This window comes from Oncorhynchus gorbuscha, linkage group LG10 (genome assembly GCF_021184085.1).
Source record: "Oncorhynchus gorbuscha isolate QuinsamMale2020 ecotype Even-year linkage group LG10, OgorEven_v1.0, whole genome shotgun sequence".
Taxonomy (NCBI): Eukaryota; Metazoa; Chordata; class Actinopteri; order Salmoniformes; family Salmonidae; genus Oncorhynchus; species Oncorhynchus gorbuscha.
In genome coordinates, this window is record NC_060182.1 from 94,133,141 (window position 1) to 94,160,595 (window position 27,455).

Sequence of the window (27,455 nt, forward strand, 5' to 3'; positions counted from 1 at the left end):
ACAGTAGTTTTGGAATTGTTAGTTAGATTACTTGTTGATTATCACTGCATTGTCGGAACTAGAAGCACAAGCATTTCGCTACACTCGCATTAACATCTGCTAACCATGTGTATGTGACAAATAAAATTTGATTTGATTTGATTTGATGTGACCAGCCCTGGTTCTACTGCAGGTCACACCATGTGACCAGCTCTAGTTCGACTGCAGGTCACACCATGTGACCAGCTCTGGTTCTACTGTAGGTCACACCATGTGACCAGCTCTGGTTCTACTGTAGGTCACACCATGTGACCAGCTCTAGTTCGACTGCAGGTCACACCATGTGACCAGCTCCAATTTGTCACACCATGTGACCAGCTCCAATTTGACTGCAGGTCACATCAAACAGCAATCACTAACTCCGAGAGGCTGCTGCCAACCAATCACTAACTCCGAGAGGCTGCTGCCAACCAATCACTAACTCAGAGAGGCTGCTGCCAACCAATCACTAACTCAGAGAGGCTGCTGCCAACCAATCACTAACTCCGAGAGGCTGCTGCCAACCAATCACTAACTCCGAGAGGCTGCTGCCAACCAATCACTAACTCCGAGAGGCTGCTGCCAACCAATCACTAACTCCGAGAGGCTGCTGCCAACCAATCACTAACTCAGAGAGGCTGCTGCCAACCAATCACTAACTCCGAGAGGCTGCTGCCAACCAATCACTAACTCCGAGAGGCTGCTGCCAACCAATCACTAACTCAGAGAGGCTGCTGCCAACCAATCACTAACTCCGAGAGGCTGCTGCCAACCAATCACTAACTCCGAGAGGCTGCTGCCAACCAATCACAGGCCACTTTAACAATGTTGACATTTCTGACACTACTCTTTATTGTACAGTGCCTTGCGAAAGTATTCGGCCCTCTTGAACTTTGCGACCTTTTGCCACATTTCAGGGTTTCTAACATAAAGATATAAAACTGTATTTTTTTTGTGAAGAATCAACAACAAGTGGGACACAATCATGAAGTGGAACGACATTTATTGGATATTTCAAACTTTTTTAACAAATCAAAAACTGAAAAATTTGGCGTGCAAAATTATTCAGCCCCCTTAAGTTAATACTTTGTAGCGCCGCCTTTTGCTGCGATTACAGCTTTAAGTCGCTTGGGGTATGTCTCTATCAGTTTTGCACACCAAGAGACTGAAATCTTTTCCCATTCCTCCTTGCAAAACAGCTCGAGCTCAGTGTGGTTGGATGGAGAGCATTTGTGAATAGCAGTTTTCAGTTCTTTCCACAGATTCTCAATTGGATTCAGGTCTGGACTTTGACTTGGCCATTCTAACACCTGGATATGTTTATTTTTGAACCATTCCATTGTAGATTTTGCTTTATGTTTTGGATCATTGTCTTGTTGGAAGACAAATCTCCGTCCCAGTCTCAGGTCTTTTGCAGACTCCATCAGGTTTTCTTCCAGAATGGTCCTGTATTTGGCTCCATCCATCTTCCCATCAATTTTAACCATCTTCCCTGTCCCTGCTGAAGAAAAGCAGGCCCAAACCATGATGCTGCCACCACCATGTTTGACAGTGGGGATGGTGTGTACAGGGTGATGAGCTGTGTTGCTTTTACGCCAAACATAACGTTTTGCATTGTTGCCAAAAAGTTCCATTTTGGTTTCATCTGACCAGAGCACCTTCTTCCACATGTTTGGTGTGTCTCCCAGGTGGCTTGTGGCAAACTTTAAACAACACTTTTTATGGATATCTTTAAGAAAGGGCTTTCTTCTTGCCACTCTTCCATAAAGGCCAGATTTGTGCAATATACGACTGATTGTTGTCCTGTGGACAGAGTCTCCCACCTCAGCTGTAGATCTCTGCAGTTCATCCAGAGTGATCATGGGCCTCTTGGCTGCATCTCTGATCACTCTTCTCCTTGTATGAGCTGAAAGTTTAGAGGGACGGCCAGGTCTTGGTAGATTTGCAGTGGTCTGATACTCCTTCCATTTCAATATTATCGCTTGCACAGTGCTCCTTGGGATGTTTAAAGCTTGGGAAATATTTTTGTATCCAAATCCGGCTTTAAACTTCTTCACAACAGTATCTCGGACCTGCCTGGTGTGTTCCTTGTTCTTCATGATGCTCTCTGCGCTTTTAACGGACCTCTGAGACTATCACAGTGCAGGTGCATTTATACGGAGACTTGATTACACACAGGTGGATTGTATTTATCATCATTAGTCATTTAGGTCAACATTGGATCATTCAGGGATCCTCACTGAACTTCCGGAGAGAGTTTGCTGCACTGAAGGTAAAGGGGCTGAATAATTTTGCACGCCCAATTTTTCCGTTTTTGAATTGTTAAGAGTTTGAAATATCCAATAAATGTCGTTCCACTTCATGATTGTGTCCCACTTGTTGTTGATTCTTCACAAAAAAATACAGTTATATCTTTATGTTTGAAGCCTGAAATGTGGCAAAAGGTCGCAAAGATCAAGGGGGCCGAATACATTCGCAAGGAACTGTATATACTGTATCTACTGCACCTTGACTATGACTCTCGGCCATCACTCATCCATATATTTATATGTACATATTCTCATTCACCCCTTTTAGATGTGTGTGTATAAGGTATTTGTTGGGGAATTGTTAGATATTACTGCACTGTCGGGAACGAGAAGCACAAGCATTTCGCGACACTCGCATTAACATCTGCTAACCACGTGTATGTGACCAATAAAATGTGATGACATCTATATAAGCATTATGCTCCGATTTTTACCTCAATATAGTGTGACATACAGTTGAAGTCAGAAGTTTACATACACTTAGGTTGGAGTCATTAAAACTAGTTTACATACACTTAGGTTGGAGTCATTAAAACTAGTTTACATACACTTAGGTTGGAGTCATTAAAACTAGTTTACATCCACTTAGGTTGGAGTCATTAAAACTAGTTTACATCCACACATTAAAACTAGTTTACATCCACTTAGATTGGAGTCATTAAAACTAGTTTACATACACTTAGGTTGGAGTCATTAAAACTAGTTTACATACACTTAGGTTGGAGTCATTAAAACTAGTTTACATACACTTAGGTTGGAATTATTAAAACTCGTTTTGCAACCACTCCACAAATTTCTTGTTAACAAACTATAGTTTTGGTAAGTCGGTTAGGACATCTACTTTGTACATGACAAATAATTTTTCCAACATTTGTTTACATACAGATTATTTCACTTATAATTCACTGCATCACAATTCCAGTGTGTCAGAAGTTTACATACACTAAGTTGACTGTGGCTTTAAACAGCTTGGAAAATTCCAGAAAATTATGTCATGGGTTTAGAAGCTTCTGATAGGCTAATTGACATCATTTGAGTCAATTGGAGGTGTACCTGTGGATGTATTTCAAGGCCTACCTTCAAACTCAGTGCCTCTTTGCCTGACATCATGGGAAAATCAAAATAAATCAGCCAAGACCTCAGAACAGAATTGTAGACCTCCACAAGTCTGGTTCATCCTTGGGAGCAATTTCCAAATGCCTGAAGGTACCATGTTCATCTGTACAAACAATAGTACGCAAGTATAAACACCATGGGACCACACAGCCGCCATACCGCTCAGGAAATAGAAGCGTTCTGTCTCCTAGAGATGGACATACTGTGGTGCAAAAAGTGCAAATTAATCCCAGAACAACAGCAAAGGACCTTGTGAAGATGCTGGCGAAAACAGGTACAAAAGTATCTATATCCACAGTAAAACGAGTCCTATATCGACATAACCTGAAAGGCTGCTCAGCAAGGAAGAAGCCACTGCTCCAAAACCGCCATAAAAAAGCCAGACTACGGTTTGCAACTGCACATAGGGAAAGATAGTACTTTTTGGAGAAATGTCCTCTGGTCTGATGAAACAAAAATAGAACTGTTTGGCCATAATGACCATTGTTACGTTTGGAGTAAAACGGGGGAGATTTGCAAGCCGAAGAACACCATCCCAACCGTGAAGCATGGGGGTGTGGCAGCATCATGTTGTGGGGGTGCTTTGCTGCAGGAGGGACTGGTGCACCTCACATGATAGATTGCTTCATGAGGGAGGAAAATTACGTGAATATATTGAAGCAACATCTCAAGACATCAGTCAGGAAGTTAAAGCTTGGTCGCAAATGGTTCTTCCAAATGGACAATGACCCCAAGCATACTTCCAAAGTTGTGGCAAAATGGCTTAAGGACAACAAAGTCAAGGTATTGGAGTGGCCATCACAAAGCCCTGACCTCAATCCTATAGAAACCTGACTCAGTTACACCAGCTCAGTCAGGAGGAATGGGCCAAAACTCACCCAATTTATTGTAGGAAGCTTGTGGAAGGCTACCCGAAACATTGGACTCAAGTTAAACAATTGAAAGGCAATGCTACCAAATACTAATTGAGTGTATGTAAACTTCTGACCCACTGAGAATGTGATGAAAGAAATACAATCTGAAATAAATCATTCTCTCTACTATTATTCAGCCATTTCACATTCTTAAAATAAAGTGGTGATCCTAACTGACCTAAAACAGGGAATTTTTACTAGGATTAAATGTTAGGAATTGTGAGAGAAAAAAACGAGTTTAAATGTATTTGGCTAAAGTGTATGTAAACATCCAACTTCAACTGTATGTCCTATGTGGGGTTGCAATATTCTGGTAATTTCCCCCCAATTCCCTGGTTTTCCAGAAATCCCAGTTGGAGCACTCCGGAATTCCTGTTTATTCCCGCCATGATTCCGGGAATCTTCCAACTAGGATTTCTGAAACCCCTTTTGGGAGTTTTAGTACTATGTATCTAATCTGTGTACTTAGTAGGAGTTTTAGTACTATGTATCTAATCTGTGTACTTAGTAGGAGTTTTAGTACTATGTATCTAATCTGTGTACTTAGTAGGAGTTTTAGTACTATGTATCTAATCTGTGTACTTAGTAGGAGTTTTAGTACTATGTATCTCATCTGTGTACTTAGTAGGAGTTTTATTACTATGTATCTAATCTGTGTACTTACGGGCTTCAAACTCGCAGAGGAGTAACAGCCTCTCTGACTGTGTCCGTTCCGTTGTGACTTTCTGGTGAAGACACAGACAAAGCAGAACACATTTAGGGGGAATTGATCCACACACACACACACACACACACACACACACACACACACACACACACACACACACACACACACACACACACACACACACACACACACACACACACACACACACAGACCCATCCACCGACCCACCCACACACAGACCCACCCACATACATACCCATCCACACAAACCACACAGACCCATCCACCGACACACCCATCCACAGACCCATCCACCAACCCATACATACACCCATCCACACACAAACCCATCCACACACAAACCACACAGACCCATCCACCGACACACCCATCCACAGACCCACCCACAGACCCACCCATCCACAGACCCATCCACCAGACCCACCCATCCACAGACCCACCCACAGACCCACCCATCCACAGACCCACCCACAGACCCACCCATCCACCGACACACCCATCCACAGACCCACCCATCCACAGACCCACCCACAGACCCACCCATCCACAGACCCACCCACAGACCCACCCATCCACCGACACACCCATCCACAGACCCACCCATCCACAGACCCACCCATCCACACACCCACCCACAGACCCACCCATCCAGAGAACCCATCCACAGACCCACCCATCCACAGACCCATGCATCCAGGCACACCCATCCACTGATGTGTGCCCCCATCCACAGACCCAAACCCACTATCTATTCAAACACACCCATCCACAGAGAGCCAGAGGCATGGAAGACCCACCCATCCACACACCCACCCACAGACCCACCCATCCACAGACCCACCCACAGACCCACCCATCCACAGACCCACCTGTTTCATGATGATCCTGGCCACCAGTCTGACGGTCTCTGACGGACACCAGTTCTCCCCATAGGAACACATGGCTGTACACTCCAACTTGTGCATCGGCCAGTCTCCCTTCTACAGGTGTGTGTGTAAAGAAAGCAGACAGAGAACATATTAGAGACGTGCTTTACTCAAGGACACAGAATGCAAGTCTGCAGGCAAGCCATCTGATGTGTGCCCCACTTGCCTTGGCAAACAAACTACTATCTATTCAAAACGGTTTCTGACAGAAGGCCAGAGGCATGGAAGATCGTCATGGCAACCACCAGAACTATTTGTCTGATTCACATATTCCTAAATGCTGTAATTATTATTATTTTAGCAGAAGTTGTTCTCCAGACTTCTTCAGTATATATGGCCTATTCTGGAATCAAATCCACAACCCCTACCCTACAACCCTGTTCCTGGAGTTACCCTCCTGTAGGTTTACCCTACAACCCTGTTCCTGGAGAGATACCCTCCTGTAGGTTTACACCAGGGCTTTCCAACCCTGTTCCTGGAGAGATACCCTCCTGTAGGTTTACACCAGGGCTTTCCAACCCTGTTCCTGGAGAGATACCCTCCTGTAGGTTTACACTACAACCCTGTTCCTGGAGAGATACCCTCCTGTAGGTTTACACTACAACCCTGTTCCTGGAGAGATACCCTCCTGTAGGTTTACACTACAACCCTGTTCCTGGAGAGATACCCTCCTGTAGGTTTACACTACACCTGTTCCTGGAGAGATACCCTCCTGTAGGTTTACACCAGGGCTTTCCAACCCTGTTCCTGGAGAGATACCCTCCTGTAGGTTTACACTACACCTGTTCCTGGAGAGATACCCTCCTGTAGGTTTACACTACAACCCTGTTCCTGGAGAGATACCCTCCTGTAGTTTAACTCCAACCCTGTTCCTGGAGAGATAACCTCCTGTAGGTTTACACTCAAAACCTAGTTGTAACTTACCTGGTTAATCTAATCAACCAGCTTATTATTACGATCAGGTGAACTAGATTAAGGTTGGAATGAAAACCTGTTCCTGGAGAGATACCCTCCTGTAGGTTTACAGGGTTGGAACCCTGTTTAAATACCCTCCTGGAGGTTCTCTCCGGGAGGACATACCCTCCTGTTTACAGGGTTGGAAAACCTCTGGTTTAAACCTACAGGAGGGTATCTTACCTGGAATCTAATCAACCAGCTGGTTTAAACCTATCAGGAGGGTGAACTCTCCAGGAACAGGGTTGGAATGAAAACCTACAGGAGGGTATCTCTCCAGGAACAGGGTTGGAGAGCCCTGGTTTAAACCTACAGGAGGGTATCTCTCCAGGAACAGGGTTGGAAAGCCCTGGTTTAAACCTACAGGAGGGTATCTCTCCAGGAACAGGGTTGGAAAGCCCTGGTTTAAACCTACAGGAGGGTATCTCTCCAGGAACAGGGTTGGAGAGCCCTGGTTTAAACCTACAGGAGGGTATCTCTCCAGGAACAGGGTTGGAGAGTCCTGGTTTAAACCTACAGGAGGGTATCTCTCCAGGAACAGGGTTGGAGAGTCCTGGTTTAAACCTACAGGAGGGTATCTCTCCAGGAACAGGGTTGGAGAGCCCTGGTGTAAACCTACAGGAGGGTATCTCTCCAGGAACAGGGTCGGAGAGCCCTGGTGTAAACCTACAGGAGGGTATCTCTCCAAGAACAGGGTCGGAGAGCCCTGGTTTAAACCTACAGGAGGCTATCTCTCCAGGAACAGGGTCGGAAAGCCCTGGTGTAAACCTACAGGAGGCTATCTCTCCAGGAACAGGGTTGGAGAGCCCTGGTGTAAACCTACAGGAGGCTATCTCTCCAGGAACAGGGTTGGAGAGCCCTGGTTTAAACCTACAGGAGGCTATCTCTCCAGGAACAGGGTTGGAGAGCCCTGGTTTAAACCTACAGGAGGGTATCTCTCCAGGAACAGGGTTGGAGAGCCCTGGTTTAAACCTACAGGAGGGTATCTCTCCAGGAACAGGGTTGGAGAGCCCTGGTTTAAACCTACAGGAGGGTATCTCTCCAGGAACAGGGTCGGAGAGTCCTGGTTTAAACCTACAGGAGGGTATCTCTCCAGGAACAGGGTCGGAAAGCCCTGGTTTAAACCTACAGGAGGGTATCTCTCCAAGAACAGGGTCGGAGAGTCCTGGTTTAAACCTACAGGAGGGTATCTCTCCAGGAACAGGGTCGGAAAGCCCTGGTTTAAACCTACAGGAGGGTATCTCTCCAGGAACAGGGTTGGAGAGTCCTGGTTTAATCGTTAAAAATGTCAGAGCTCTTTCCCCCGAAACCATCGTTATTAAAATTTAGCACTTGAAAACCCTGGTAACCCAACGCCCGCCTCGGACCACCGCTAACCCAACGCCCGCCTCGGACCACCGCTAACCCAACGCCCGCCTCGGACCACCGCTAACCCAACGCCCGCCTCGGACCACCGCTAACCCAACGCCCGCCTCGGACCACCGCTAACCCAACGCCCGCCTCGGACCACCGCTAACCCAACGCCCGCCTCGGACCACCGCTAACCCAACGCCCGCCTCGGACCACCGCTAACCCAACGCCCGCCTCGGACCACCGCTAACCCAACGCCCGCCTCGGACCACCGCTAACCCAACGCCCGCCTCGGACCACCGCTAACCCAACGCCCGCCTCGGACCACCGCTAACCCAACACCCGCCTCGGACCACCGCTAACCCAACGCCCGCCTCGGACCACCGCTAACCTAACCCCACTGCTAAGCTAAGAGTGTCTTTTGATGCTGTTCTCCCCCCCCCTCCCACGACACTTTATACACAGATCTCCACTAAACATGGATAAACCATGCGATTCTATGTGACCGGGGGAGGGGGGGAGGAGCCAGACCTCCATCTCCATGGAAACCACACACACACCCTCATTGACTCTCCCGATCTTACTCAGACAGAGGGATATCAACCCTGGGGAGATCTTGTGGAATGCACTGTTAGCATTCAAGACTAACCAATTTAAGTTTTGACAATCCATCCAATCCATCCTGGGGATCAGAGGGAAGAATTCACTGCAGGGAAAAGCTGTAAAAAAACACATTTACTTTCCTGGACTGAGAACTGAGAGAGAGGCAACAACCGACATACAAGTCAATATACACCTAGTACATTATTCATTTCCTCTGAAAGTGGCGCTGCGATTGTGTAAAAGTGGTGGAAGTCGATGAGGAGATCGTAAGATGGCAAGTCTAATTTACAAACCCACTGTCAATTACTATCCCCGGCAACATCCACACCGAATGCTAATTGCCTATTTCATGTCTATTCCTGGTTGGTGATCTCTATAGTTTCAGGGTTGTGAAAGCCTGTGTTGACATAGTCCTCTCCCATTCAATCTCTTTATGAAGAAGATCATATCATTTGCAGAAGTCCTGTGAATGTATTTCCCAGAAGCCCATTCATATTGATCTGCAGAGCCTCTCACCTCAATAGCTGTGTTGTATCCGGTCGTGATATCTTTCAACTACCCCATTTTCAACTTAGTCTAGTAAATAAAACAATTTAATTAATTATTTGTGGCCTTGAAGTCATTTGGGTTTTTGCAGCTCCAGAGCTAACGACTATTCAGAATGAAAACATAGTAATTGACAGTTGATTATACTAATTGTTGATACAGTAGTGATTCATGATCATTGCACAGGTGCACCTTGTGCTGGGACAATAAAAGGCCACTCAAATGTGCACTTTTGTCACACAACACAATGCCACCGATGTCTCAAGTTTTGAATTTGGCAGTAAGTCCACCTGACCTCACGTGTAACCCCGCCAGCCCAGGACCTCCACATCTGGCTTCTTCACCTGTGGAATCGTCAGAGAACAGCCACCCAGACAGCTGATGAAACTCTGGGTTTGCACAGCCAAAGAACTTCTGCACAAGCTCATCTGTATGCTCGTTGTTCTCACCGGGGTCTTGATCACACTGCAGTTTGGTGTCGTAACCGACTTCAATTGGCAAATGCTCACCTTCGATGTCCACTGGCATTCTGGGAAAGTTCACGGATGAATCCGGGCAAGATGGAGTCGTGTGGGGGAGCGGTTTGCTGATGTTTATGTTGTGAACAGAGTGCCCCATGGTGGAGGTGGGGTTATGGTATAGGCAGACATATGCTACGGACAACAAACACAACTGCATTTTATCGATGGCAATTTGAATGCATAGAGATACAGTAACGAGATCCTGAGGCCCATTGTAATGCCATTCATCCACCGCCATCACTTCATGTTTCAGCATGATAATGCAAGGCCCCATGTCGCAAAGATCTGTACACAATTCCTGGAAGCTGAACATTTTACAGTTCTTACCATTGAGCATGTTTGGGATGCTCTGGATTGATGTGTAAGACAGCGTGTTCCAGTTCCTGCCAATATCCAGCAACTTCACACAGCCATTGAAGAGGAGTGGGACAACATTCCACAGGCCACAATCAACAGCCTGATCAACTCTATGTGAAGGAGATGTGTCCCACTGCATGAAGCAAATGGTCATACCAGATACGGACTGGTTTTCTGATCCACGCCTCTACCTTTTAAGATATCTGTGACCAACAAGATGCATATCTGTATTTCCCAGTCATGTGAAATCCATAGATATAAATTAATTAGGCCCTTTCAATTGACTGATTTCCTTATATGAACTGTAAACTCAGTATAATCTTTGACATGGTTGCATATTGCATTTATATTTTTGTTCAGTTAACCTGCAGCACTCCAGAAACTGAGTTGCCTGTCCTACAGAGGAAGGCCCAGAGCTTCGTACTTTCAGAGGAGGGCCCAGTGCTGTTGAACGCAGCTCTAGTTTCAGAAGAAGGCCCAGTGCTGTTGAACGCAGCTCTAGCTTCAGAGGAAGGCCCAGAGCTTCGTACTTTCAGAGGAAGGCCCAGTGCTGTTGAACGCAGCTCTAGTTTCAGAAGAAGGCCCAGTGCTGTTGAACGCAGCTCTAGTTTCAGAAGAAGGCCCAGTGCTGTTGAACGCAGCTCTAGTTTCAGAAGAAGACCCAGTGCTGTTGAACGCAGCTCTAGTTTCAGAAGAAGGCCCAGTGCTGTTGAACGCAGCTCTAGTTTCAGAAGAAGGCCCAGTGCTGTTGAACGCAGCTCTAGTTTCAGAAGAAGACCCAGTGCTGTTGAACGCAGCTCTAGTTTCAGAAGAAGACCCAGTGCTGTTGAACGCAGCTCTAGTTTCAGAAGAAGGCCCAGTGCTGTTGAACGCAGCTCTAGTTTCAGAAGAAGGCCCAGTGCTGTTGAACGCAGCTCTAGTTTCAGAAGAAGGCCCAGTGCTGTTGAACGCAGCTCTAGTTTCAGAAGAAGACCCAGTGCTGTTGAATGCAGCTCTAGTTTCAGAAGACCCAGTGCTGTTGAGTTTTTCAGAAGAAGGCCCAGTGCTGTTGAACGCAGCTCTAGTTTCAGAAGAAGGCCCAGTGCTGTTGAACGCAGCTCTAGTTTCAGAAGAAGGCCCAGTGCTGTTGAACGCAGCTCTAGTTTCAGAAGAAGGCCCAGTGCTGTTGAACGCAGCTCTAGTTTCAGAAGAAGGCCCAGTGCTGTTGAACGCAGCTCTAGTTTCAGAAGAAGGCCCAGTGCTGTTGAACGCAGCCTAGTAGTTGTGTTACACCGGTTGTGTGGGTTCACTATGACCTTTCCTTAGGGGGATCCATTTCTCTGGAACGAACACACACACACACACACACACACACACACACACACACACACACACACACACACACACACACACACACACACCCTGGGGACTCATCTATAAACGTTGTGTACTTAAAAAATATATATACTCCAAAACACGCATGCGCCAGTTCATGGAAAAAGTTGGCATTTATCAAAAGTGAAATTGACGAGATCAATTGTGTTTTGCTCTATGGTCTTTAGACCGTACGCAGGCAGTAGTCTAATGTTCAGTGAAAATGATCACATGCGTATTCATTAAAAACAACAACAGGTAAATAAGATGCGATCCTTCGCCACTATTTTTTTCTAGCTTTTTTTTGTTGCACTCTAAAATAGTTTGAAATAAGCCAAGGAATCCATTTCATTTGCCACGATCATTGCGGAATAAATTCCTTCTCTTTTTCTGACTGTGATGGTTTCATAGTCACGAAGTAGCCTAAAAGCCCGACAATGGCCCAGCTTCTCATTGAATTCAAACCCACTTTACGGTAGAAAAATTGACTTCCAAGTATTTTTTATCTCTATTCGATCCGGAGCGCAGTTTTTTTTTGTTCAACGGTAGAACAGAAGATTCCCATTTGTGTTTTTGTAGACGACTGAATATTGTTTACTTTCGAAAACATAGCCTATTTTTATAACCATTGCAGAATGTACGTTGTATTTCATATTCTTATTCCTTGTGTGTGTTTTTCTAGTAAAACATCACTATTGATTATTGTGCTGTTAGGTTTTGAGGTTGCATAAAGGCATTTCACTGTACTTGTGCATGTGACATTAAAACTTGAAACTGAAACTATTAAAAACTCCTCATCACCTTTTCTGGCTGTTGGTTGATATATCAGAATAAGCTGTAGCCTACAGCAAATGACCATCTCTCATTTCATTGGCCCTATTAGGGAGGCTGTTATTTACAGTATTTTGCTCTGTGCAACCGATAGAGAGCGCGGCTTATAATAGACAGTACCTTGTTATTAACAGATGAACAGACAGTCAGATCTTTTGCTTTTAAGTGTGTAGGCTACTACTGTAAGCAGGCCTACTGTATACAGGCCTACTGTAAACAGGCCTACTGTAAACAGGCCTACTGTAAACAGGCCTACTGTATACAGGCCTACTGTAAACATAATTACAAAGCAAAAACAGGTTGACATTTTTGCTCATTTATTAAAAATAAAAAAATAATCACATTTACATAATTATTCAGACCCTTTACTCGGTACTTTGTTGAAGCACCTTTGGCAGCGATTACAGCATCGAGTCTTCTTGGGTATGACGCTACAAGCTTGACACACCTGTATTTGGGAGAGTTTCTCCCATTCTTATTGCTGCCACCACCACCATGCTTCAACGTCGGGATGGTGTTGGGTTTGCTCCAGGCGTGACGCTTGGTTCAATCAGACCGGAGAAACTTGTTTCTCATGGTCTGAGAGTCTTCAGATGCATTTTGGCAAACTCCAAGCGGCCTGTCATGTGCCTTTTACTGAGGAGTGGATTCCGTCTGGCCACTCTACCTTAAAGGCCTGATTGGTGGAGAATTTCAGGGATGGGAGACCCTTCCAGAAGGACAACCATCTCAAAAGAGGAACTCTAGAGGTCTGTCAGAGTGACCATCTGGTTCCTGGTCACCTCCAAGACCAAGGCCCTTCTCCCCCAGTTAATCAGTTTGGCTGGGCGGCCAGCTCTAGGAATACTTTTGGTGGATCCAAACTACTTTATTTTTTATTTATTTTTTTTTAAATAGGAGGCCACTGTGTTCTTGGGGACCTTCAATGCTGCAGAAATGTTTGGTACCCTTCCTCAGATCTGTGCCTCAACACAATCCTGTCTCGGAGCTCTACGGACAATTCCTTCGACCTCATGGCATGGTTTTTGCTCTGACATGCACTGTCAACTGTGAGACCTGGTGTCTGCCTTCCCAAATCATGTCTATATCAATTGAATTTACCTACCTGTCCTGTCTAGACCCATCCACTTAGTTCGATGTGAGGTGATTATAGCATGTTGTTAAGCTTCATCTAATAATTATGAAATATTTGTTATCTGTACACTTTGTTTTTGATATTGCTACCCATGTACACCCTCTGTATCGTCTGCAGGTGACAAGTGAACTTAGATTTGATATAGTTTACCACATGGCCGCACATGTGAACCCTTAAAGAGATGGGTGGGGCTCAGGCTTAAGAGGGTGTGAACGATGCTGAAAGAAAGGGTGTAGACAGACGAGGTCTCCACCCCAAAAAACAATTCAGGGGCAATTTCTCTCAAAAGTGAAGTTAGAAGTTTATCAACTTTCAAAGCAGAATTATTTTTCTGTTGTTCCTCAACTGCAGATGATATACAATTTTCTAGCTCTAAATCTTTACTTTTATCCAATGTAAAAATCACAAATTGAAAATGTTGCTACATAACACCGAATCAAGGCGGTTGGTCACAAATGTGGAAAAAGTCAAAGGGGTCTGAATACTTTCCCGAATGTAGATTTATGTATATAGAATAAGTTAAAAGGAAAAACAAAAATAAATGTAAGAACTTACTCTGGAACGATCAAGTATAATATATTATTCAAAAATAAAAGGCAAATTATATAGACTTTTTCTTCTTTTTTTTTAAATGCAAAAAAATATTTTTGAATCTTCAACATAGAATTGCTACCCTGAAATAATCTACAGAAACTTGTAACAAATGACGGAATATTCCATGATTCACCAAAATGGTAGAAGAAGAAGAAGAGGAAATAGAAGAGCAAAATACAAGTTAATCAGATTACAACCTCTCACTTTCAGTTAATTGAATACGGAACCTTTCTAAAAACCCAGCCATTCTAAAAACCCAGCCATTCTAAAAACCCAGCCATTCTAAAAACCCAGCCATTCTAAAAACCCAGCCATTCTAAAAACCCAGCCATTCTAAAAACCCAGCCATTCTAAAAACCCAGCCATTCTAAAAACCCAGCCATTCTAAAAAACAGCCATTCTAAAAAACCAGCCATTCTAAAAAACCAGCCGTAAAAACAAAGCTGGTTGCAATTTCAGTTTCCTCCAGAAAAGACTGAACAAATATTTAGTTTTATTTAATTCAAATATTAATAATGTTAAAAAATAATTTGTATCATTTATAAATAAAATAATAATTTAAATATATATATTTTTTGTAATAAAATTGTTTTAAATGAATTATCTTTGTGAATGATATTATGAATAGGAAACGTGGAGTAGTCACGTGGCATTAAAAAAGAAAATATGAAAATGTCTGCTCTATCCAAAACTACAACCAAGCTACAGACAAGCGGAAGGGGAGAAGGTAAGGAACTTGTTTGTCTGACCTTTATTACAGATCAAAATGTGCACACAAAACAAATAAAAATCTAAGTTTTACTTGAGGACCAAACACGCTGACAGTGGCGCCATACAGGTTGAAAAATAGTTGGGAAGAGATTTGATGTGCCGATTCCGTGGCACATGGTTTTTATAAACCGACACATAGATCTTGATTTTCAAAAAGTGAGTTTTTCTATTTAAATACAAAACTTCTTGCCACAAACAGAATGCTATGTAAACGGGGGAATTACAACCATCTCAGCAGATTTTGCTTCGGGAAAAGCAGCATCATTAGACCACTTATTTTGGTATTGTCGTAGTTTGTTTCTGGTCACAGGTGTAGGAAAAAAGCTGAAAAATCACAACATTTATCTCAAATAAACCCTCCACTGTTGGGAGATTTGAAAAGCCATAGTCAAAACAACAATATAATAATACTTTTAGTAAAAATATTTTTCCTCATCTTACAATATGTAGATACAAATATACAGCACATGGAAAACACAAGATGGCGGTTTCCTGTTCCTGTTTTATGGACAGAGTAGCTAAGGTGTGGGATTAAAACCTGCTGTTCTATAATAGTTAGTACTTATACATGCTACAGTGTGTTTTCAGTCCTATCTAACCAGATATAATGTATATCAAATGACTTTATTCTTGCTATGTAAGAACTGTGGATAAACTAAATGCGTGTAGACTAGACTAACAAAATAAAAAGCTTTAAACAACTGAGATCGTGGATGGGACCAAAGTTTGTAACACATTAACACATTTTTTTTACTATGTTAAAAATGTCTAAAATATGCTAAATGCTAAGGTTTTGTTAATTCTGTAGCCAGTTAGCTATCTAGTTAAGTACTTAGCTTCTTGCTAAATCAAGCGTCGCTTGGTTAACAGCAGAGAATCCCCTCCTGGATCAAGAGCCTTGCCGTCTAATATTTGTTTATTTTTTTGGCGTGCAGCAAACTGTGTGTAGCCTTTTTTTGTTACTTGTATAACTTTATGAGCTGGGATGTACTGCAAATAGTTTAGGTCAGAGACTGTATAAAAATGGATCATGATGCGCTAGCATTAGCATTTGCTATGGGATTTGACATGTACTTGTTAGCGTTGCTAACATTCGGTTCTCAGAGGATCAGTGTGGTTTGAAAATAACACCCTTTGTCTTCAGTGCCTGAATTACCGAATATCCTGGGGATGTTACAAGGTCAACATTACAGTATTCACACACTGTCACATAGTAAGCATAGTAACCACAAACGCACTATACCTGGCAGTCAATCTCACAGTAGTAAGCTTGTTTACACTTTCCACATTTGGAGAGGCCTTCCTTCCTGCAGAGAGAGACAGAGAGAGAGAGAGAGAGAGAGAGAGAGAGAGAGAGAGAGAGAGAGAGAGAGAGAGAGAGAGAGAGAGAGAGAGAGAGAGAGAGAGAGAGAGAGAGAGGAGAGGAATGGGGGGGAGGAGAGAAGAGAGAAAGAGAGGAGAGAATGTGACATTTTGTTGTTGAAAGTTGATATGAGCGAGACATCAAGGATAGTAAGATATTACCTACACACCAAGCTCTCGCTGTCTCAAACACACACATACACACACACTAGTGTGGGTTCACATCCATCTCTCTTAAGGGCAGATGGTGCAAAGAAAGGTCACTTTTCTATATATATATATATATATATAAAATATATAAATAGTCCTGGGCATGTCTCCAGAAACAAGTGAGGCTGTGGTGTGTGGGTCCGTGTGTGTAGGCTACATATAAAAAGGCCTGTCCTAGAGAGTCAGAAATGCCACTACTAAAGTAGTTCTGCTCCGGTCTCTCAGCCTCACGATGTGTCACAAACGAAAGCAGGTTCCGCTCCGGTCTCTCAGCCTCACAACAAACTAAAGCAGGTTCCGCTCCGGTCTCTCAGCCTCACAACAAACTAAAACAGGTTCCGCTCCGGTCTCTCAGCCTCACGGTGTGTCACAAACTAAAGCAGGTTCCGCTCCGGTCTCTCAGCCTCACGGTGTGTCACAACAAACTAAAACAGGTTCCGCTCCACTCTCCGTCTCAGCCTGTAGCCTTCAGACCAAACAAGACCAGGGCTGGGTCAATATAATTACAATAAATTCAGAAACTAAACCAAATTCCAAATCTTCCTCGTTGAGAAGCATTGAAGAGAATTGGGATTTCAGGGTACAACAAGTGTGTGGTTAAAATTGGCAAAAACCACACACACATATTTCTTTCCACAGGGCGGCGTGGTGAGACAGGGATGCAGCTTAAGCCCCACCCTCTTCAACATATATATCAACAAATTGGCGTGGGCACTAGAACAGTTTGCAGCACCCGGCCTCACCTTACTAGAATCGGAAGTCAAATGTCTACTGTTTGCTGATGATCTGGTGCTTCTCTGACCAACGAAGAAGGACCTACAGCAGCACCTAAACCTTCTGCATAAATTCTGTCAGACCTGGGCCTGACAGTAAATCTCAGTAAGACAAACATAACGGTTTTCCAAAAAGGTACAGTTGCCAAGACCACAAATACAAATTCCATCTAGAAACCGTTGCCCAAGAGCACACAAAAAACTATACATACCTTGGCCTAAACATCAGCGCCACAGGTAACTTCCACAAAGCTATGAACATGCTGAGAGACAAGGCAAGAAGGGCATTCTATGCCATCAAAAGGAACATAAAATTCAACATACCAACATACCAATTAGGATCTGGCAAAAAAAGATACTTGAATCCGTTATAGAGCCCATTGCGGTCTGTGGTCCGCTCACCAACCAAGAATTCACAAAATGACAAACACCCAATTGAGACTCTGCATGCCGAATTATACCAAAAATTATACTCAAATAACGCATGAGACCCGCTAATTATCCAACTCCAGAAAAGAGCCGTTCAATTCTATAAACACCTAAAAGGAAGCGATTCCCAAACCTTCCATAACAAAGCCATCACCTACAGAGAGATGAACCTGGAGAAGAGTCCCCTAAGCAAGCTGGTCCTGGGCTCTGTTCAAACACAAACAGACCCCCAGGACAGCAACACAATTAACCCAACCAAGTCATGAGAAAATTACTTGACACATTGGAAGAAATTTACAACAAAAAAACAGAGGAAACTAGAATGCTATTAAACAGAGAGTACACAATGGCAGAATACCTGACCAAGGTGATTGACCCAAAATTAAGTAAAACTTTGACTATGTACAGACTCAAATATATGTATAGGCGAATTCAACAGGTGTAGGTAGACCTTAACCAAAAGTGATGTTCTAGAAATAGAGTTAAGAAAATATTTACCAAATAAACTAACATAAAAAATGATACAAATGAACACAATAAAATAAGAATAGCGAGGCTATTGATACCGAGTCAGTGTGTGGGGGTACAGGTTAGTTGAGGTCATTTGTACATGTAGGTAGGTGTGAAGTGACTATGCATAGATAATAAACAGCGAGCAGCAGCAGTGTACAAAACAAATGGAGGAGGAGAGGGGGGGGGGGGATCAGTGCAAATAGTCCAGTGGCCATTTGATTAAATTGTTCAGGAGCCTTATGGCTTGGGGGTAGAAGCTGTTAAGGAGTCTTATGGCTTGGGGGTAGAAGCTATTAAGGAGCCTTATGGCTTGGGGATAGAAGCTGTTAAGGAGCCTTATGGCTTGGGGTTAGAAGCTGTTAAGGAGCCTTATGGCTTGGGGATAGAAGCTGTTAAGGAGCCTTATGGCTTGGGGGAAGCTGTTAAGGAGCCTTATGGCTTGGGGATAGAAGCTGTTAAGGAGCCTTATGGCTTGGGGGTAGAAGCTATTAAGGAGCCTTATGGCTTGGGGATAGAAGCTGTTAAGGAGCCTTATGGCTTGGGGTTAGAAGCTGTTAAGGAGCCTTATGGCTTGGGGATAGAAGCTGTTAAGGAGCCTTATGGCTTGGGGGTAGAAGCTGTTAAGGAGTCTTATGGCTTGGGGATAGAAGCTATTAAGGAGTCTTATGGCTTGGGGATAGAAGCTATTAAGGAGCCTTATGGCTTGGGGATAGAAGCTGTTAAGGAGCCTTATGGCTTGGGGGTAGAAGCTGTTAAGGAGTCTTATGGCTTGGGGATAGAAGCTATTAAGGAGCCTTATGGCTTGGTGATAGAAGCTGTTAAGGAGCCTTATGGCTTGGGGATAGAAACTGTTAAGGAGCCTTTTGGTCCTAGACCTGGTGCTCCGGTACCTCTTACCGTGCAGCAGTAGCAGAGAAAACAGTCTACGACTTGGGTGACAGGAGTCTCTACCAGTTTTATGGGCTTTCCTCTGACACCGCCTATTATATAGGTCCTGGATGACAGGAAGCTTGGCCCCAGTGATGTACTGGGCCGTACGCACTACCCTCTGTAGCGCCTTACGGCCAGATGCCGAGCAGTTGCCATACCAGGCAGTGATGCAACAGGCCAGGATGCTCTCGATGGTGCAGCTGTAGAACTTACTGAGGATCTAGGGACCCATGTCAAATCTTTTCAGTCTCCTGAGGGGGAGAAGGTGTTGTCGTGCCTTCTTAAGGACCATCTTGGTGTGTTTGGACTGTGTCCTTGATGTGGACACCAAGGAACTTGAAACTCTCGACCCGCTCCACTACAGCCCCGTCGATATTAATGGGGGCCTGTTCGGCCCGCTTTTTCCTGTAGTCCACGATCACCTCCTTTGTCTTGCTCACATTGAGAGAGAGGTTGTTGTCCTGGCAACACACTCTGACCTCCTCCCTATAGGCCGTCTCATCGTTGTTGGTGATCAGGCCTACCACTGTTGTGTCGTCAGCAAACTTAATGATGGTGTTGGAGTCATGTTTGGCCACGCTGTTGTGGGTACACAGGGAGTACAGGAGGGGACTAAGTACACACCCCTGAGGGGCCCCAGTGTTAACCTCTTAAGGCTAAGTGAGACGCTAGCATCTCACTTAGCCACTAGCCCAGGGAAATGCGTAGCGCCAAATCATATAGTACTCGTTAAAACTAAAACTTTCATTAAATCACGCATGCAGGGTACTCAATTAAAGCTACACTCGTTGTGAATCGAGCCAACATGTCAGACTTAAAAAATGCTTTTCGGCGAAAGCATGAGAAGCTATTATCTGATAGCATGCACCCCCCCCCCCCGAAATACCTGAACGAGACGTAAACAAAAGAATTAGCGTAGCCGGCGCAACACAAAACGCAGAAATAAAATATAAAACATTCATCACCTTTGACGAGCTTCTTTGTTGGCACTCCTATATGTCCCATAAACAATTGGGTATTTTTTTTATTAATTCCGTCCATGTATACCCAAAATGTCCATTTATGAAGCCCGTCTGATCCAGAAAAAAAACAGCTTTCTAAAACACGTCATTTTTTTTATTAAAAAAGTTGCCTATAAACTTGCCAAAACACCTCAAACTACTTTTGTAATCCAACTTTAGGTATTTGTAAACGTTAACATTAATAATCGATCAAATTGATCATGGGGCAATCTGTATTTAATTAGCAGCAAGTCTTGAAATCATGGACAATTTTCTGTCTTTCATAACTTCCCACGGTGTACCCGATGACAGGAAGTGCCTATTCCTCATTTCACCAAGGATTAACTTCAACCCAATTGCCAACACTGGCGACATCGTGTGGAAGCTGTAGGAACTGTAAACTGGGCGCTATCTATTTTCCCTTGCCATAGACAATACAGGGACCTAGCAGAGGGATATATATATTTTTTTTATGAACAGTTTTTCCTTCGGGTTTTGCCTGCTACACACGTTCTGTATAGTCACAGACATGATTTAACCAGTTTTAGAAACTTCAGAGTGTTTTCTATCCACACATACTAATCATATGCATATACTATATTCCTGGCATGAGTAGCAGGACGTTGAAATTTTCCGCGATTTTTAACAAAAAGTGGCAGATGTCTTGTTGCCTACTCTGACCACCTGGGAGCGGCCCGTCAGGAAGTCCAGGATCCAGTTGCAGAGGGAGGTGTTTAGTCCCAGGGTCCTTAGCTTAGTAATGAGCTTCGTGGGCACTATGGAGTTGAACGCTGAGCTGTATTCAATGAACAGCATTCTCACATAGGTGCTCCTTTTGTCCAGGTGGGAATGGGCAGTGTATAGTGAAATTGCATCAACTATGGATCTTTTGTGGCGGTACGTGAATTGGAGTGGGTCTAGGGTATCCTGGAGGTTGCTGTTGATGTGAGCCGTGACCAGCCTTTCAAATCACTTCATGGCTACTAGTGCTACAAGGAAGCGAAGGTAACCAGCCTAAATGATTGCCGCCCTGAGTGCTACGGGGCGGAAATCATTTAGGCTGGTTACATTAACTTCCTTGGGCATAGGGACTATGGTGGTCAGCCTGAAACATGTAGTTATTACAGACTCAGTCAGGGAGAGGTTGAAAAGGTCAGTGAAGACACTTGCCAGTTGTTCCACACATGCTTTGAGTACACGTCATAGTAATCCGTCAGGCCCTGTGAATGATGACCCGTTAAAAGGTCTTGCTCACATCGGCTTCCGAGAGTTTTATCACACAGCTAGTGCTTTTTTTTGCATGGTTCAGTGTTGCTTGTAAGGTTTCACATTTTGGGGAATATTCAGAGGTGGAACCTTTCCGTGGGAATTAACAGGAATATATGGTAATTAATATTAATACCATTTAAAATGTAGATGTTAAATGCCTTGAATATATTTACCATATAATAAGACAGAAACATTTTACCTTATCATAAGTAGACATAATTGCAAATGGTTAAATCCTTCCAAAATATATATTTTTAAACAATTTAGTTACAAATTGAACTTTCATTAAATGAGTTGACTCCATATGGGATGATTTCACTGAACAACAAAAGGAAATATTCAATGATCGCATCTCCAAAAAAAAAAACACTCAAGGTACACATACTTTTTCTTGCCACTGTATGGAAACAGGTGAATTAACACTCAGTTACCAGGCTCAAGAGAGCTAAAAACCCACATGGTAGCAAAAACTAAGAGAAATCGTTAACAATTATACATGATTTAAAACACACTTTGCTGTAGGCTACTATTTACTAGTTTTTTAAAAATCAAAGTAAGTAATATAAAATATATTCACCCCACCCAGTATTGTAATTAAAACTTACCAGAAAGCATGTAGTCCTTGGCTCAGACAGTGTAGTGTAGTAGTCAATAGCATCTCATTAGTGTGCAAGAATTTGAGAATCAGCTGTACATGTGATGGAAGAATGCACTGTGCATAGAGAGGGTTGCAATTCCATTGAATTGGGAATAGTTTAAGCCCGTTCCGCCAGCGGAACCCATCGCCAACAGCCAATGAAATTGCAAATACGAAACATAAATCTTATAAATCATATTTATCAAACATACAAGTATTAGGCACCATATTAAAGATAAAATTCTCGTTAATCCAGCCACAGTATCGGATTTCAAAACTGCTTTACAGCGAAAGCTCCACAAGCGATTATGTTAGATCACCACCAAGCCACAGAATAAACACAGCCATTTTTCCAGCCAAAGAGGAGTCACAAAAAGTACAAAGAGATAAAAATTAATCACTAAACTTTGATGATCTTCATCAGATGACACTCATAGGACTTCATGTTACACAATACGTTGTCCTTCTGTAGCTCAGTTGGTAGAGCATGGCGCTTGTAACGCCAGGGTAGTGGGTTCGATCCCCGGGACCACCCATACGTAGAATGTATGCACACATGACTGTAAGTCGCTTTGGATAAAAGCGTCTGCTAAATGGCATATATTATTATTATTATTATTACATGTATGTTTTGTTCGGTAAAGTGCATATTTATATTAGAAAATATAATTTTACATTGGCGCGTTATGTTCAGTAGTTCTAAAACATGCGATGATTTAGCTTAGAGCCCCGTCAAATTACAGAAATACTCATAAAAAACATTGATAAAGATACGACTATTAAAACACGGAATTAGAGATATACTTCTCCTTAATGCAACCACTGTGTCAGATTTAAAAAAAATTAACGGAAAAAGCTAACCATGCAATAATCTGAGAACAGCGTTCAGACAACAAAGAGGCCAAAGCGATATCCGCCATATTGAGTAGTCAACAATAGCATTTGAAATATTCACTTACATTTGATGATCTTCATCAGAATGCACTCCCAGGAATCCCAAGTCCACAATAAATGCTTGATTTGTTCAATAATGTACATAATTTATGTCCAAATAAATCCTTTTGTTAGGGTGTTTAGTAAACAAATCCAAACGCGCGTGCAGGTCCAGCAGAACGTTGGACGAAAAATTCAAAAAGTTTTAACAGTCCGTCAAACTAATTATAGAATCAATGTCTGTAGAGAAGCAATGGAACGAGAGCTAACTCTCGTGACCGCGCGAGAGCCCCTCCTTTATAGTAGAATGCTCAAACAAGTTTCTAAAGACAGTTAACATCTAGTGGAAGCCTTAGGAAGTGAAAAATGACCCTATAGACACTGTGTATTCGATAGGCCAAGCTTTGAAAACCTACACACCTCAGATTTCCCACTTCCTGGTTGGATTATTCTCAGGTTTTCGCCTGTTATACTCAGAGATCATTCAAACAGTTTTAGAAACTTCAGAGTGTTTTCTATCCAATACTACTAATAATATGCATATATTAGCATCTGGGCCTGAGTAGCAGGCAGTTTACTTTGGGCACCTTATTCATTCAAGCTACTCAACACTGCCCCCATCACCAAGAAGTTAACGAAAATATGTCACAATACCTAGAATTACCTTGAGTGTATCCCACAAAAAAAGGTTCACCGTCATAAGCTAACTTTTTTAAATGAAGGCATTTAGCTCATCTGGTAGGCTAGCGTCATTGGGCAGCTCGCGTCTGGGATTCCCTTTCTAGTCCATATTGACACTTTGCCCGTTTGATGGTTCGTCTGAGAGCAGAGTGGGATTTCTTATGAGCGTCCAAATTAGTGTCCCGCTCCTTGAAAATGGCAGCTCTAGCCTTTAGCTTGATGCGGATGTTGCCTGTAATCCATGGCTTCTGATTGGGATATGTACGTACGGTCAAAGTGGGGAAGACGTCGTTGATGCACTTATTGATGAAGCCGATGACTGAGGTGGTATACTCCTCAATGCCATTGGAGGAATCCAGGAACATATTCCTGTCAGTGCTGGCAAAATATTCCTGTAGTGTAGCATCCACATCATCTGTCCACTTCCCTATAGAGCGAGTCACTGGTACTTCCTGCTTTAATTTTTGCTTGTAAGCAGGAATCAGGAGGATATAATTATGGTCAATTTTTTTTTTAATAGAGGGAGAGCTTTTTACATGTCTGCGTGTGGAGTAAAGGCGGTCTAGAGTCTTTTTCCCCCTCTGGTTGCACATGTAACATGCTGGTAGAAATTAGGTAAAACATATTTAAGTTTGCCTGCATTAAAGTCCCTGACCACTAGGAGCACCGCTTCAGGATGAGCATTTTCTTGTTTGCTTATGGCCTTATAGAGTTGAATAATAATGAGAACTCTCTTTGTAGATAGTGTGGTCTACAGCTTATCATAAGGTACTCTACCTCAGGCATGCAATACCTCTAGACTTCTTTAATATTAGACAACACACCAGCTGTAATCAACAAATAGACACATACACACCCCTACCCCTCGTCTTACCACACGTAGCTTCTCTGTTCTGCCGGTGCATGGAAAATCTCACCAGCTCTATATTATCCGTGTCGTCGTTCAGCCACGACTTGGTGAAACATAAGATTACAGTTATTGATTTAATTTTCCAATGATTTCACGATAGCCAATAAGGATGGTAGTGGGGGTTTACCCTTTCACCTACGAATTCTTATACGGGAGCCCGACCTCCGCCGCCTTCACTCTTTTCTTCAAGGAAAGGACAGGGATTTGGGCCTGTTCCCGAGAAAGCAGTATATCCTTCGCGTCGGACTCGTTAAAGGAAAACTCTTCTTCTAGTCCGTGGCGAGTAATCGCTGTTCTGATGTCCAGACGTTATTTTCGGTCATAAGAGACAGTAGTAGCAACATTATGTACAAAATCAGTTACAAAAATAAGTTACAAACAACGCAAAAAAAACGAACTAAAGAGCACAGTTGGTTAGGAGTTGCCATCCTCTCCTGCACAGTTCTACAGTGAGCTTAGCCTTGCTATTGAGAAAGGTCACCGTAGGCAGACCTGGCTCTCAAGAGAAGACAGGCTATGTGCACACTGCCCACAAAATGAGGTGGAAACTGAGCTGCACTTCCTAACCTCCTGTCCAACGTATGACCATATTAGAGAGACATATTTCCCTCAGATTTACACAGATCCACAAATAATTCGAAAAATAAATCCAAATTCCCATATCTACTGGGTGAAATTCCACAGTGTGACATCACAGCAGCATGATTTGTGACCTGTTGCCACGAGACAAGGGGCAACCAGTGAAGAACAAACATCATTATAAAATCAACCCATATTTAGTGTTTATTTACTTCCCCTTTTGTACTTTTAACCATTTGCACATCATTACAACACTGAATGACTGTATGACATTTGAAATGTCTTTATTCTTTTGGAAATTTTGTGAGTAATGTTTGTTAATTATTTATTGTTCACTTCACTTTTGTTTGTTTTCGTATATCCTTTTGTTTGTAAACATATTTATTTTACCTTTATTTAACTCGGCATGTCAGTTAAGAACAAATTCTTATTTTCAATGACGGCCTAGGAACAGTGGGTTAACTGCCTTGTTCAGGGGTAGAACGACAGATTTGTACCTTGTCAGCTCGGGGATTCGAACTTGCAACCTTTTGGTTACTAGTCCAACGCTCTAACCACTAGGCTACCCATGTTACCCATGCCAATAAAGCCCCTTAAATTGAATTGAGAGACAGAGGGGGTGTGTCAGAGAGACAGAGGGGGTGTGTCAGAGAGACAGAGGGGGTGTGTCAGAGAGACAGAGAGGGTGTGTCAGAGAGACAGAGAGGGTGTGTCAGAGAGACAGAGAGGGTGTGTCAGAGAGACAGAGAGGGTGTGTCAAAGAGACAGAGAGGGTGTGTCAGAGAGACAGAGAGGGTGTGTCAGAGAGACAGAGAGGGTGTGTCAGAGAGACAGAGAGGGTGTGTCAGAGGGACAGAGAGGGTGTGTCAGAGAGACAGAGAGGGTGTGTCAGAGAGACAGAGAGGGTGTGTCAGAGAGACAGAGAGAGGGTGTGTCAGAGAGACAGAGAGGGTGTCAGAGAGACAGAGAGGGTGTCAGAGAGACAGAGAGGGTGTCAGAGAGACAGAGAGGGTGTCAGAGAGACAGAGAGTGCGTCAGAGAGAGAGAGGGTGCGTCAGAGAGAAAGAGAGGGTGCGTCAGAGAGACAGAGAGGGTGTCAGAGAGACAGAGAGGGTGCGTTAGAGACAGAGAGGGTGCGTTAGAGACAGAGAGGGTGCGTCAGAGACAGAGAGGGTGCGTCAGAGAGACAGAGAGGGTGCGTCAGAGAGACAGAGAGGGTGCGTCAGAGAGACAGAGAGGGTGCGAAAATCTGTCAGAGAGACAGAGAGGGTGCGTCAGAGAGACAGAGAGGGTGCGTCAGAGAGACAGAGAGGGTGCGTCAGAGAGACAGAGAGGGTGCGTCAGAGAGACAGAGAGGGTGCGTCAGAGACAGAGAGGGTGCGTCAGAGACAGAGAGGGTGTCAGAGAGACAGAGAGGGTGTCAGAGAGACAGAGAGGGTGCGTCAGAGACAGAGAGGGTGTCAGAGAGACAGAGAGGGTCGTCAGAGACAGAGAGGGTGCGTCAGAGACAGAGAGGGTGCGTCAGAGACAGAGAGGGTGTGTCAGAGACAGAGAGGGTGTGTCAGAGACAGAGAGGGTGTGTCAGAGACAGAGAGGGTGTGTCAGAGACAGAGAGGGTGTGTCAGAGACAGAGAGGGTGTGTCAGAGACAGAGAGGGTGTGTCAGAGACAGAGAGGGTGTGTCAGAGACAGAGAGGGTGTCGGAGAGAGAAAGTTTTGTTTTTTAATGTCTTTCACTTTCGGTTTTGTACAGCAGCTTAAAATAGCTGAAAGAGAGAGAGAAGAGAAGAGGAGAGAAAAGAGAGAGATGTCTGTCTCGCTCCTCCATTTTGTTTCAATGGAATTAAGATGATCTTATCGCTACGATGCTTTTGGGAAACCCAACTGAAAGCAAACTCTGTGTGTGTTTATCCTGCAACTGAGTGTAAACAGAGAGGAAGAGGCGAAGCGAATGGACTTACTCCGTGAAAAATCTGTCCGCGTGAGATGAGACCCTTTTTTGTATGGTCTTCGAGTCAAATTACGTAACAGCAGCTAATGTGTGATCCCTAATAAATACCAAAACCATACCTGATCTCGCCTGCCTTCAATAATTGAGGACGTGTATTTCCATTGTTAGAGCGGTCACTCGGCTATCTTGTCACTATAATAGATATTATACGGGTGGTGATATTATGAGGCTGGTGCGGTCTGCACACCGCATTACCTGGGGCAAACTACCTGCCCTCCAGGACACCTACAGC

The 27,455-nt window shown here is 43.7% G+C and overlaps 1 protein-coding gene across 1 annotated transcript in view; it reads right to left on the reverse strand.

Moving 5' to 3' along the window:
* The window catches only part of LOC124046779 (N-lysine methyltransferase SMYD2-A-like), a 58,016-nt gene that overhangs the window by 28,290 nt on the left and 2,271 nt on the right, over positions 1-27,455 (reverse strand). Inside the window, exons 2-4 of the mRNA XM_046367529.1 lie at positions 16,230-16,293; positions 5,915-6,025; positions 5,022-5,082 (exon numbers count right to left, since the gene is read on the reverse strand). Of these exons, the coding sequence (XP_046223485.1) occupies positions 5,022-5,082; positions 5,915-6,025; positions 16,230-16,293 (236 nt within the window). The remainder of the gene's footprint in view (positions 1-5,021; positions 5,083-5,914; positions 6,026-16,229; positions 16,294-27,455) is intronic.